At 41.4% G+C, this 11,672-nt stretch overlaps 1 protein-coding gene across 1 annotated transcript in view; it reads left to right on the top strand.

The window, feature by feature from the left end:
• Nucleotides 1-1,099: 1,099 nt before the first annotated feature.
• klf7b (Kruppel like factor 7b) overlaps nucleotides 1,100-11,672 on the top strand; it is a 44,041-nt gene continuing 33,468 nt past the window's right edge. The window contains exon 1 of the mRNA XM_082176422.1: nucleotides 1,100-1,575. Coding sequence (XP_082032548.1) covers nucleotides 1,474-1,575 — 102 coding nt within the window. The 5' untranslated portion in view covers nucleotides 1,100-1,473. The remainder of the gene's footprint in view (nucleotides 1,576-11,672) is intronic.

Raw genomic sequence — 11,672 nt, 5'->3', positions numbered from 1 at the left:
GTCAATTTAAGATGGTTTATCCATATTTCAAAATAAATAAAGGATAGTATACAGTCAGCTATTATCGGGGAAAAGGCCAGACAGTTGATCAGGATAGAGAGATAGAGACAGAGAGACAGAGAGAGAGAGAGAGAGAGAGAGAGAGAGAGAGAGAGAGAGAGAGAGAGAGAGAGAGAGAGAGAGAGAGAGAGAGAGAGAGAGAGAGAGAGCATAAGCCACAGATAGAGATAGACAGACGGATGGATGAATGAGTGGTCACTTATACAGGTTTGCCAGGGGCAACAGTCATTATTCAGAAACATTATTCTGTTTTAGGTTTCTGTTATATGGTTTTCAGGAATTAACAGCTTATAGAAGTGTTTCTGGCTTGCGAAAAACATCCTGAAGAGTCAATTACCCTTTACACAACAATAGCCAGATCAGTACTGCAAATCAATGCCATCAATTGCTGTAATAGTTGCAATTATAGATGCTCTTTGTGGTCATTTGTGCCATCAGAAGAGCTAAAACTCTAATTTCAAAGTGCTAAGCCTCTTATTTCAAAATGCACAAATTTAAAGTAGCCTATCCCTCATCCTGTCTGTGAACCACTCAATCCTAGTGATTGTGGAACATCTGAGAGGATCTCCACAGAAAAAAAAATGTTTCAGCACTTGCCTGTGCCTCAATATTAGCCTAGTAGGCTACAGCACAACATCGATCTATTTTTCTGAACAACTGTTTCCAACTTTATCGGCAGTTCTGTGGTTACCCGTGTACAATTTCCAACTGATATGACTTCATAAAGAGTTAGAATTGCCTCACGTTTCAACTGCAACTTCTACTTCTGTTTGTTGCGTTCTCCCTGGCCGTATGAGAGACGCCAGCGCGCTGCCGCTGCTATATAGCTCTCTAAAAATAGCTCACCTTTCACTGCCTTCTACGGCCCGATTGACAAGCGTCCTGAGCCAATCACGCTATATTATTCAAATTGTACTCCTCCTATTTGGCCATTTTAGCACCGCCTTACATGGACGCCAGTGAGATCATCAACCCTATTTACCGTATATGGTCACGCACGGAATTGATTGACAACAAACCACGCCCCCTCTAGTTCCCTTGGCTTCCTCTCGCTCGCGAGACAGCGAGCCCAGCAACTTGCCTTGGTGATCCACGGCATTCAAGATAAAGGCTACCTGGAATTTATAGCGCAAAAGAGACAGAGGCAATGCGGAAATAGGTGGACAGTTCATGTCACCGATTTTGCATCCCACTCCCAGGCTGAGGATCTGAGAGTTCGCGGGGATTGCAATTAAGTGACAAGAATTATTTTTATTTGTTCCTTCCTTTTCCTCAAAGCGCTTAAATTACCAGCTTTGAACTACACTTCACTGAGGATTTGAAACATTCTTTTTGCGTTTGGCAGTGGGCTGAGAAGTAAACATATACCAGAGGATCAAGCAACACTTTTTTTTTCTTCTTGTGAGCATCAACATGGACGTGTTGGCAAATTACAGTATTTTTCAGGAACTTCAGCTGGTGCACGACACGGGCTACTTCTCGGCGATGCCATCGCTGGAGGAGAACTGGCAGCAGGTGAGAGTTTGCGCGTAACTATTGGACTGGTAGTTAGCATAAATAAGCCGTGCTTATTTGCGCACATGGATCTAATGCAAACATTCACAACTTCACAGTGCGCGCGTATGTCTAAACACGCTGTTTCCTTGTACAAATTATTACGTGTAGTGGTTTATAGTGATGACGAAAGCGCCGCTGTTTTGCTGCTTTCATACTAAAGCATGTCTAGAACTCCGGTCTTTAATACGAGCGAAAGTGATTATTATTAGTTTGACGAATAATCTATATTGCTTTAAGGAATGAGACGCATATTTAGTACACTTCTCTGTTGTATACTCAAAGCAAAACAGATGTCAATGACAGAATAAGACACGAGATGATTCATGTGCATTATAGTCTACTTCTGACTGGAACTGACTGAATGGCGTTTTGTTAAGGCGCACGTAATGTGGCCAGAGAAAATAAGGGGTTGGCTAACAATAAGCGAATTGTTATTAAATAATGCATTCGTCTGTCAGATAACTTCGTGTTTTTCAGCCCGACGATATCAAGAGCAGTTCCCGATCTTCATGTATTATGTATTACCTCCGCCGCGAGGGTGCGCGCGTGAGTGGATGTGAGGAGAATGCATCCAAATCACCCACTCCTGAGAGCTGGTGTGCATCTGTATGACAATTTGCTGACTCTTGAAGGGGGAGAGGTAATCAATGATAATAGTGGTGTTTTACATTTTTATGATATCCCACTTAAGCCCTCTGGAAAAGCTGGAGATGATGCACATACGTGCCACTGGAACATAGTCATGTTTTTAAGTGATGAGGTCTTAATGTGATCAATGCAAATCAATTGCTTTGTGTTATTGGGCAATAATTGTTTTAGCAGCAAATATAGCACCAGGATTTGGAAGTTTTATCAATTAAACGACAGAAATTGAATGATAAGATTTATGATTTGAGGTTAGAAGGACTTCTGGTAATCGATGTGGCGACGAACGCCTCTGAACGCATGCACTGGCTGTCTTCAGCTCATTGCAATTCCATGTGCTCAACTGCAGGGAAATGCAGTGAGTGGTTATTTATTGCTGATGTGTGAACTTGAAACATATCTACCCCCACCAGCAATTCAACCGGCACGTCTAATACAAATATTACCTGGTAGCAAATGCAAATGCAGACGTATTGGCGTGAGTATAGAAGGAAAATACAGGTCTGGCAATCTCTTCTCGAAGATTAGAACAGAGAAGAAATTATGTTGTGCAGGAAGACAGACAGGTCTGGTTTATCTGCTAATTCTGGCATTAATGAACTTAAAGCATCATGGTTATATCAAATAATAGCATGCATGTGTACATGGGACATTTATTCTCTGCAGTGTAAATTGACTGTCCAAGCACATATTGATCACAATTATATATATATATTATCTATATATATATATAGACAGTTTAAAGACAGAGAGAGTGAGTATCAGCTCGCATCAGAAGAGAAGCGGAACAACCACATGGAATCCGAAAAAAATAAAGTTGAATCTGATGGCAAGAAAATGAGCATAAAGAGAAAAAGGCCTATCTCTGTAGACAGGCTTTTTTCTTTGAGTAACATCATAGTTAAAGTTTGATTCTTTTACAAGTTGTGATAGTTTTAAAGTGTAGCCCTAGATCTGCCAGTGCAAGGTAAACAGCACCCTTTGAGAAGGAGACAAGATGGATAGCTGTGCTCGGCCCCTTGCGAGTGGAGCATGAATCAGACCTTAATAGATGTGATATGGGTGAATTGAGTTTCAGAGCTCAGTCTTCGACCAGGGATGGGGCGCAAGGGTCATGGAGGGGAGAGTGACAGAGGTGATGTGCTCGGGGATGACGAGAGGTTGTCCACCGAACGTTCACTGCATCTATTCCCCACGAGTAACGCAAACTGCTGGCACTGTCTCCCCCAACTTGAACAAAGACGCTATCTCTCACTGTCAAGAAGAGACACAGAAGAGAGAGAAAAAAACAGAAGGGGGGAAAGACAGAGAGGGTGGCTTGCTGTAATCACAACTCGCCAACCTTTCTTTGGGTAGAGAAGGGAGGGATTATTTTGGCGATGACCCGCAAGCAAGGTTAATTCAAAGAGCGGCTGTTTGTGCAACAAGAGAGCCCCTGTTGGCTCTCACCCCCCTCCCCAAGCAGTGCCACCCAGTATGACTCTCAGAGCTCATCACTGGAGGCTGCAAGAGCAGGTGGAGTGGCCTGGGGAATGAGGCAGAGGCAGTAAACACCACCATTAGAGGCAGTCAAGGCAGCCTGGCCAATTAGTAAGGATCACCTAAGAGACGGGTTGGGGGGCTGAGTCTGTTTGTCTGTATCCATCCATCCATCCATCTGTCCTCCATCAGCTAGGGCACCACGTGGGCCTTTGTTGGTGTGTCCTCTGACAAGAAGGCCTTTTTGTGGGTCACAGCAAAAATGGGTCACTCTCTGTCTCTTTGTCTACAAAGTCTGGCAGACCTGTCCTTACAGCACTCTTCTTCTCGTCGTCAAGTGTTTTGTTCAGAAAGTTTTAATTGCCATCAGTAACTCCAAATGACTTCATTCAAATTTCTGAAGCAGGGTCTAATTGTTGCGCACCCATCCCAAACCTAGGACTACTACTGTAAGTGTTGCATTCTAAACCCATGATACTTGGCTGTCCTGATAATCCCAGCAGACCTAAGACCTACTCTTTTATCCCCTGTTCTATCAATAGCTTTCATGCTATAGGTTGAGAAAAAGAATCTGAGAAGTGGTGAACTTCTCAAAGCTCACTGGCAGCTGGAGGGCAGACGACTGACCCACAGAAAGGCATCACAGTCAGTAGAACTGGAACACGTCTGAGCAGGGTCACTTAAGCCCCTGAGAGAAGCTGCAGGAAGCAGCTATCTGAGATGAAGGCAGTGCAGCGCTCAAACGTTGAGACTGGTCTGTCCCAGAGAAGCCCAGTTTGACAAGATAATGAATCACACTGCATGCATATTCTGTGCTGTGAGTTTTTGCATTTCACAGCCCAGTAATTTTTTGAAACAAAGGGCTGGATCGTTAGGTCGGTGGATGGGGGTTGAGAAAGAGGCTACAAGATAACATTAAAAATGTATTTCAATTGAGTCAGGCTACGTCAGTGCTCCAAGTGGAGGTTCCACACCTGATTGCAGGAGCCTAACATCCTTGCCCTACGCTTTCTTGCTAATTCCCCCCTGCAGCCCATGGTGCAGGCAGTTGGCCTGGTTTAGCTTCCATCCATGCTTTTATCACATTCCTTCTCTATCCACATTGAGCTTGCTCCAGCTGAAGGCATTCAAACTTTCTCTGGGCAGTGAACACTGAAATGTGCATTATGTAATACCCTGAGGAACACAGCTGCTTTCTCACAGTGTATCTTCTGACAGCACAGACCTTTTCTTCTCTCTTTCTGCAATTGGCAAAGCTCCAGGACACCAAAGTAATGGCCAAACGCATTACCTTGTTGACGACACCAGAGAAAGCTCCCCTGAAGCTGTAGAGTGAGTGGTAACATTGCAATGTCTTCAGAGACCGAGATAATGTACTAAGCTCCTACTTATCTATTGGGAGACTTGCAGGTTTAGGCAAAGAAGGATCCTTGTACACCCTCAAAGCTTTGTGCTGCATTTTAGATTCAACAACCTGAATTTTGTCAGTGGTGATGTCCTCACTGACTGACCTTACTCTGAGGGAAACACCTTGGCATTCAACCTCAAACCTGTTCTACCGGCCTCTCTTTGAAGTGTTAACAGGTCTATCAGTACATGCTGATGCTCAGGCATGCGTTGAAATATAAGGACTCCCACGTCAAGATAAATAAGCTGTCAAAAAGTTATCTTACACAGATATGCAGTTCATCTGTAGAGGCTTGGCTACTCTGACACATCCCTTCCCCTCCAACAGTTTTGACCTCAGTGGCCCCTGCTGAACCAGTCAACGAGCTCCATTAGTCACTATGTTGGTGGTACATACTTTTGACCCACAATGGAAAGTGCCTGTCACTCTGTGTGATCCTATTGCTGATTTTGAGTTTTATAACATAATTGATCTCGTCAGCTGTTTGGTTTCCACTGGATTATCGACCGGCCCATATAATGGCAGGGATCGGCTAGCAGACTGCATTCATAAGTCACCACTGTGTTGGTATTAGTATGACATCATAAACCAACCCATTGTTCTGGGCATTTCCTGTACGCTGCCTCTGCCAGTGACTAGACAGGTCAAAATCAAGCACTGTCTGGGTTTAGTATTGACTTTGAATCACTGTCAAGTCATCATCTGAGATTGCAAAAGAGTTGACTATTTTTCTTCCTGCCTACCTATATCTCTCTAATGATTAAGATCTGATGGTGTGCAGTCGAAATGCACTTTAAAATTCTGTGTCAGACGAAAGCAATAATTTGGCATTTTAAAAAGTGTTATGTCAATCTTTAGTCAGACTAAAATCATATTAGTCTGATTTTTGAGAAGTTTTACTAACAGACCTGGATAATACAATTGTAGCTAAGCTTTGTTCAAGCATATACTGTATACAAGTTAATCTGACTATAATTTACCTCGGCTTTGTGCACTTGCTCCAAAGATGCAGGTGACATGCAACATGTACCCTTCAAATAGTAGGTTACACATTTTGTCATGTATACTTGGACAGATTAAAACGACTACTATTCGACTTCACAAAAACCCACTGTAGCTCAAATATAACTATAAACAATCTTAGTGACTACTGCAAAAGCGTAGCTCCCAGACACAGCAGATCACTCAGCCCCCAGACAGCTGACAGTAATTAGGCAGTAGTGAGGTGCAGCAGGGGTCTTTCATGTATAGGGCTGAACTAGGTTTCCCTTTGAAGTGGGGACCTTTCAGTCACATTCTCCTTTTACGATTGAGTAAAGTTCATACTAAGCTTTAGCACAGGCTGCTTCTGATGCAACCTAGCAATTTCATGTTGAATTCCATCTCTTTGTTAAAAAAGCTGTAACCACGAGCATTGCATGACAGGTCTGGGCAAACTAATAAATAACAAGCTGTGGAAATTATAGAGGAAAAAAACCCAATACCCAACTCGACTATTATTCTGTGATTTTGAGTTACTACATTAAAGTGAAACAGCTTTCACAAGATCATTAGCATTTGAAGCGCAGCCCTAGCTCACCTTCATATACACTGTGTGCCCTGTTTACCAAATATCGTTCACCATGAAATGTGGCAATTGCTCTATAATTTATTCTCAGCGCTAGAGGTAGATCAAAGACGGCATCAAACTGGCAGTTGGTAGGTTTTTGAACAGTCAAACATAGGTTTGGTGAAATGAGAAATTGGGGGATAATTAGCATCTCCAGAGAACACAACCTTCAACAAACTCAAGGGCTGGAAAAATGATAAGAAATATATATAATAATGTCATAAGTTAAACAATATTACAGGATGTTTTTCCATTACAATGACTTGAAATGTGCAATGTCACAAGAGAAGAAACTGCGGCATTTTTTTGCAAATACATGGTATGAAGTGGTATGGTATAAAACCACAGAAGTGTATAGAAGGCACATAGTACGCAAACACAATCAGGAACATAAAATAGCTGAGGAAATAAGTATGAAAACAAAGTAAGGAAATATACAACTATTATAAGCTGGGGAAGTTGAATATTAAGCTTTGGACTACATTTCAAGGAAGCATTGTAGTTTCCCTCAAGTTGAAGTCAAATATATCCCTCAGAAGCCCAAACCAGTGCATTAATGATGAGATCATGTAAATGAATGTTATGAGAAACGCTGAGCAATACTGATTATGTTAAACAGCCTATCCCGTTTCCAGTAAGCACTGGAAGTGATCTCACTCTCGATCTGGCCACGCAAACTCTGAGACGCTAATGGTCCATGCTTATCTTCACTGAGAGTGACTGTTGTTTGTCTAACTGTGTGTCACCTACAAAACGGGCACAAGGAAATGTGTGGTCGCATAGGCCTATGCTGCCTAAGGAACTGCAGATGATTCACAGCATGCAGTTGATTCTCAGATTCTAAGGATGCATTCCAGATCTTTCTCCAGGAAACGTGTGTACATAACCTATAGTTTCTTGGGTAGGCCTAAATGTTTATGATTTTTGACCCAATAGTAGTGCATGCTAAACTGAATATACCTACCCTCATCCATGCATTCAACATGCTAATTATCCCCATGCCTCCGAGTGATTGCTGATGGAGGAGGTATTGTTATGGAGGGATCAAGAGCTTTTCAGGGGCCATGATTGAGTAGCTGTTGGATGGTGCAGACGGTGTGGGTCATTTGTCTGCCGTCTCTCGAGAGTCTTTCAGCCCATGGAGATGAGAAGTAGTACTAGGATGGACAGAGAGAGAAAAAGACAGAGAAAGATGAGTGTTTGGAATGCATCTTTATGCATGAGTCCTGTCATCCCCCTTGGTCTCGATGGAGAGGCAGTTTAGCCACTCAAGGATTTGATTAACAGGCTGAGAGGAACCAGCCATTTTTCTCTAAGTGCAAGTGCACACACAGGCATACAAACTCCGACTAACAGCCTGATGATATCTCTCACACCACCCTGAAAAAAACAAAAAAACAAGGAGATTGGAAATCAATACTTTCCCATTGCAAATGGTACCTCAATGCTGTTTGAGACGGCAGCACTCCTTTTTCTGCAAAAATGAGAGTTGCATAAACCAGGAGGGCATTTGGTATGAATAATAAATATGATATTTTGTGTATTCCAAACCAGCTATAAGTAGACCTGCAGAATGTCAAGGTAAAAATAAAGAAATGAAGAGAGAAAAGAGCAGAGGAGGAAAGTAAAGGATGTCTCATGTTTATTCAAGTGCTCCTGATGTGAGATTCAGCTCTGACGGTCCTGCACTCGTTCTAGCCTCTTGGCCTTCTGGAATTTCCCTGCACTGATATTGTCCAGATGGGAAAGCGCAATAAGGCCAACCTAAGACTGCTGCCAGACTGTCTAATGTTCATATTCTTCAGCTAGCCAATGACAAATTTAAGCCACGTCATCTTGTTTTTTTTTATTTGCCCTAAACAAAACAAAAATACACTTAGAACCAAAAAAGCACATTATACTCAAAAACAACTGACAATAATTGAGAAGTCAGTCAGTGCAAACAAATCTTGTCACGTCACCTTGTTTGACATCACAGCACTAAAACGTACACAACCTACTCTATCATGTACACATCACAGTTCTTTGTATCCAGATGTAAAATTCAATTTAATTCACATTTATTTGTATAGCGCTTTTCACAATACATATCGTTTCAAAGCAGCTTTACAGAAAATCCATGTGTCTTCATTACAATTTAAAGTAATCTGTTATCAGAGGTGACTGTCTTTCCATCGATATCAAATTGTAAATTTTTTTAGCATGCAGATGTTGTAGCAACACTACTGGTTAATCTGAATCATATAATGCATTTCCTCTTGAGTAATTTGGAGTCTTCTGTCTAGTGGAGATTGTGATTTCATATTGGGTTTCAGAGTGGCAGGAAGCTCAGGTTTGAATCACCAAACACCTGTTGTCAAGCTGCCAAACAGGAGTGGTGAGCTCATTGTTTGTTTTGGTGGTGGTGACATAGACACAATAAGGACACAGGTCACAAGACCCATTAAAACACAATGACCGACAACAGGTACTTTTCCACTAGGTATAACGTGCATTTAGGTCGTGTTTTGTGACCTTGAAACAACTTGAAGTAAAAATTTGTGAATTAATACACTGGCTGGGCTCGTTGATAATTTGATGTAAGTTTATTAAAGTGCAAAGGGATATATTGGGGTTTGTTTTGCTGGAATGTCACAGAGATTTAGATGAATATTATATTTTGATTAATAACAATACTCCTGTAGTTCTGATCAATCATACTGCACACTTACCAACTGATGTATACTTGACTGGCCCTTAGCAGATCTGTGGAAGCAGCATCTAAAACAACACAATAATAATATTTAGAAATTTTACAATCCAATTCAATCACACAGATACCTTTTAATAAAATATGTATTAATTTGGAACAACAATGTAGTCCATGAAAAAACATCTCTCATCTGTGTAGAAGCACTTGTCTGTTGTGATTATTGATATGATTCTCAAAACTGCTAAATCCAGTGTTTCTGAAAGGAAATCAAGCTCAAACAGAATAATAATCCCAGAATAATGCTCTCTTTTGTGCACAGAAAGAAAAGTGTAGTAAAATGTAGTAGACGCATTATCCTGGCCGCTGTAGGCTATACAAGAGTCTTATAGATGCAAAGAGACATTAAAGTTGCAATCAGACATTTGAAATAAAACATGGAAAAATATCAATTTAAAATAAATGTTAATAATTTAAATTTCTTGAGGGAACTGAGGGTATCACAGTTTGAGAACCGCTGTAGCCTATCATACCCAGCTTGCCTTTTTAACTTTTAAAACTATATCATTTCTGTATTGTGTGGGTTGTAGAAAACAGAAAATATCATTAACACAATGAAAAAAAAAATAGAAGTCAATGGAAATGATGTTGAAAACAAACATCTGTGTGTGAGTGCATATTTGCATATCGTCTCTCTCTGATGGTCACATGATCTGGCATCACTCCAGCCTCCTGTTGTGCCAGTCCAGTTTCACTATACTTGCTCATTTTCACTTGCTCATTCTTTTCCTTCTCTCGTTCATTCTCTCTCGCTCTCTTACCCATTTTGACCCTGTCTGCGGTTGACCTTTTAAAGCACAGCCACTGATTACAGGACATTTTGCATGATGTGGTCTGTTCAAATGTGAAAAATCCTACGCATTTCTGGATACATAGAGTTGTATGTCCAAAATAGAAGGCATGTCAATTTATGGCACGATCATCATATTATGCACTTGAGATATTTTATGAATAGTATTAAAATAGGAAAGCAGTACAACCACATCTCTGTGATGCAATCTGTTCATGTGGAGGTCAAAGCAGGTGGATGCCTCTTATGTTGAGAGGTGTGCAGGCAGGATTGGCGTACATCACCCTCACAGAGCCCTCCACCTAACTAACAGCTCTGCTCAGTAATTACATGGGGAGAAAATAAAAAGGGCAGATGCCCCCCTGGCACCGGGCACACAACCGGTGTGTGTTCAACCTGGCGGTGTGGAAGAGCATACTGCTAATACACTAGAGAGCTGACTTTGAGCACAGTTCAGAAGGCAGGACCGCCCCATCAAGCACACACAAAGAATGTTTGCGGTTCTGCTCTTCGAAAGCGAGTTTCGAAGTGTGCTGTTACCACTTCCTCCCCATTCGTTGCCAATTCAGTGGAGGAAACCAAGCCCTTGTTTACTGACGGGATTCTCCACTATCGCCCACCCCCCACCCGCAGGCCTCCCTTTCCTTCCCCCTGCCCCAAAAGTCGCTCCCTCCACATGGACAACTGCCAACATCCTCTCCATTCATCAACCCAACAGCCGTACTGTTACAGTTATACTGGTTACAGCCCCTTATGATGGTTGCTAAGCTGGTGCAAGTACCATATTGTGTAAGCTTTATTTTAAGCCTTTTATTTTAGGCAGGCCAGACCTTCTGTAAATTGTGCCAGGTGCCATACTGTATACCTGATATAGCTCTGGCTAAGGATCTGCATTGCTCTGCTTGTTTCTCCTTGAGGCGGCTCTGAGCTGCTCTGCTGTGAGACCCACCTGTTCACATTTGCTGGCATGCTTCACTTTTCCACCAAACTCAAACAAAAGCTGAATCCTAATAAAGCTGAGTAAAATTTTTAACGGGTAGTTGTTAGATAAAGTTAATAAGAAATAAAGTCAAATTGTGAGATAATATAGATGTTATTGTGAAACCTAAAATTGCAGTGTTAGAAATGAAGTCAGGTCATAAACAAGTTTCAGTTAGTATAAACAATACCAAACAAAGGTTTAGGGTCAGCAAAAAAGTAATACTTTTTGTTCAAAAAAAAAAAAAAAAAATTATATATATATATACACACACAAACACATATACATACACACACACACATATTACATAGCTTCCCAATTGCTCTTATTATTCCTCTTGTATTAAAATATTGCTCATCTTGAAAAGTATGTAAAAAAGTATCTTTCTTAAATTGG

The sequence above is a fragment of the Leuciscus leuciscus genome (genome assembly GCF_965113295.1).
Source record: "Leuciscus leuciscus genome assembly, chromosome: 7".
Taxonomy (NCBI): domain Eukaryota; kingdom Metazoa; phylum Chordata; class Actinopteri; order Cypriniformes; family Leuciscidae; genus Leuciscus; species Leuciscus leuciscus.
This window is presented reverse-complemented; position numbering and strand designations above follow the sequence as displayed.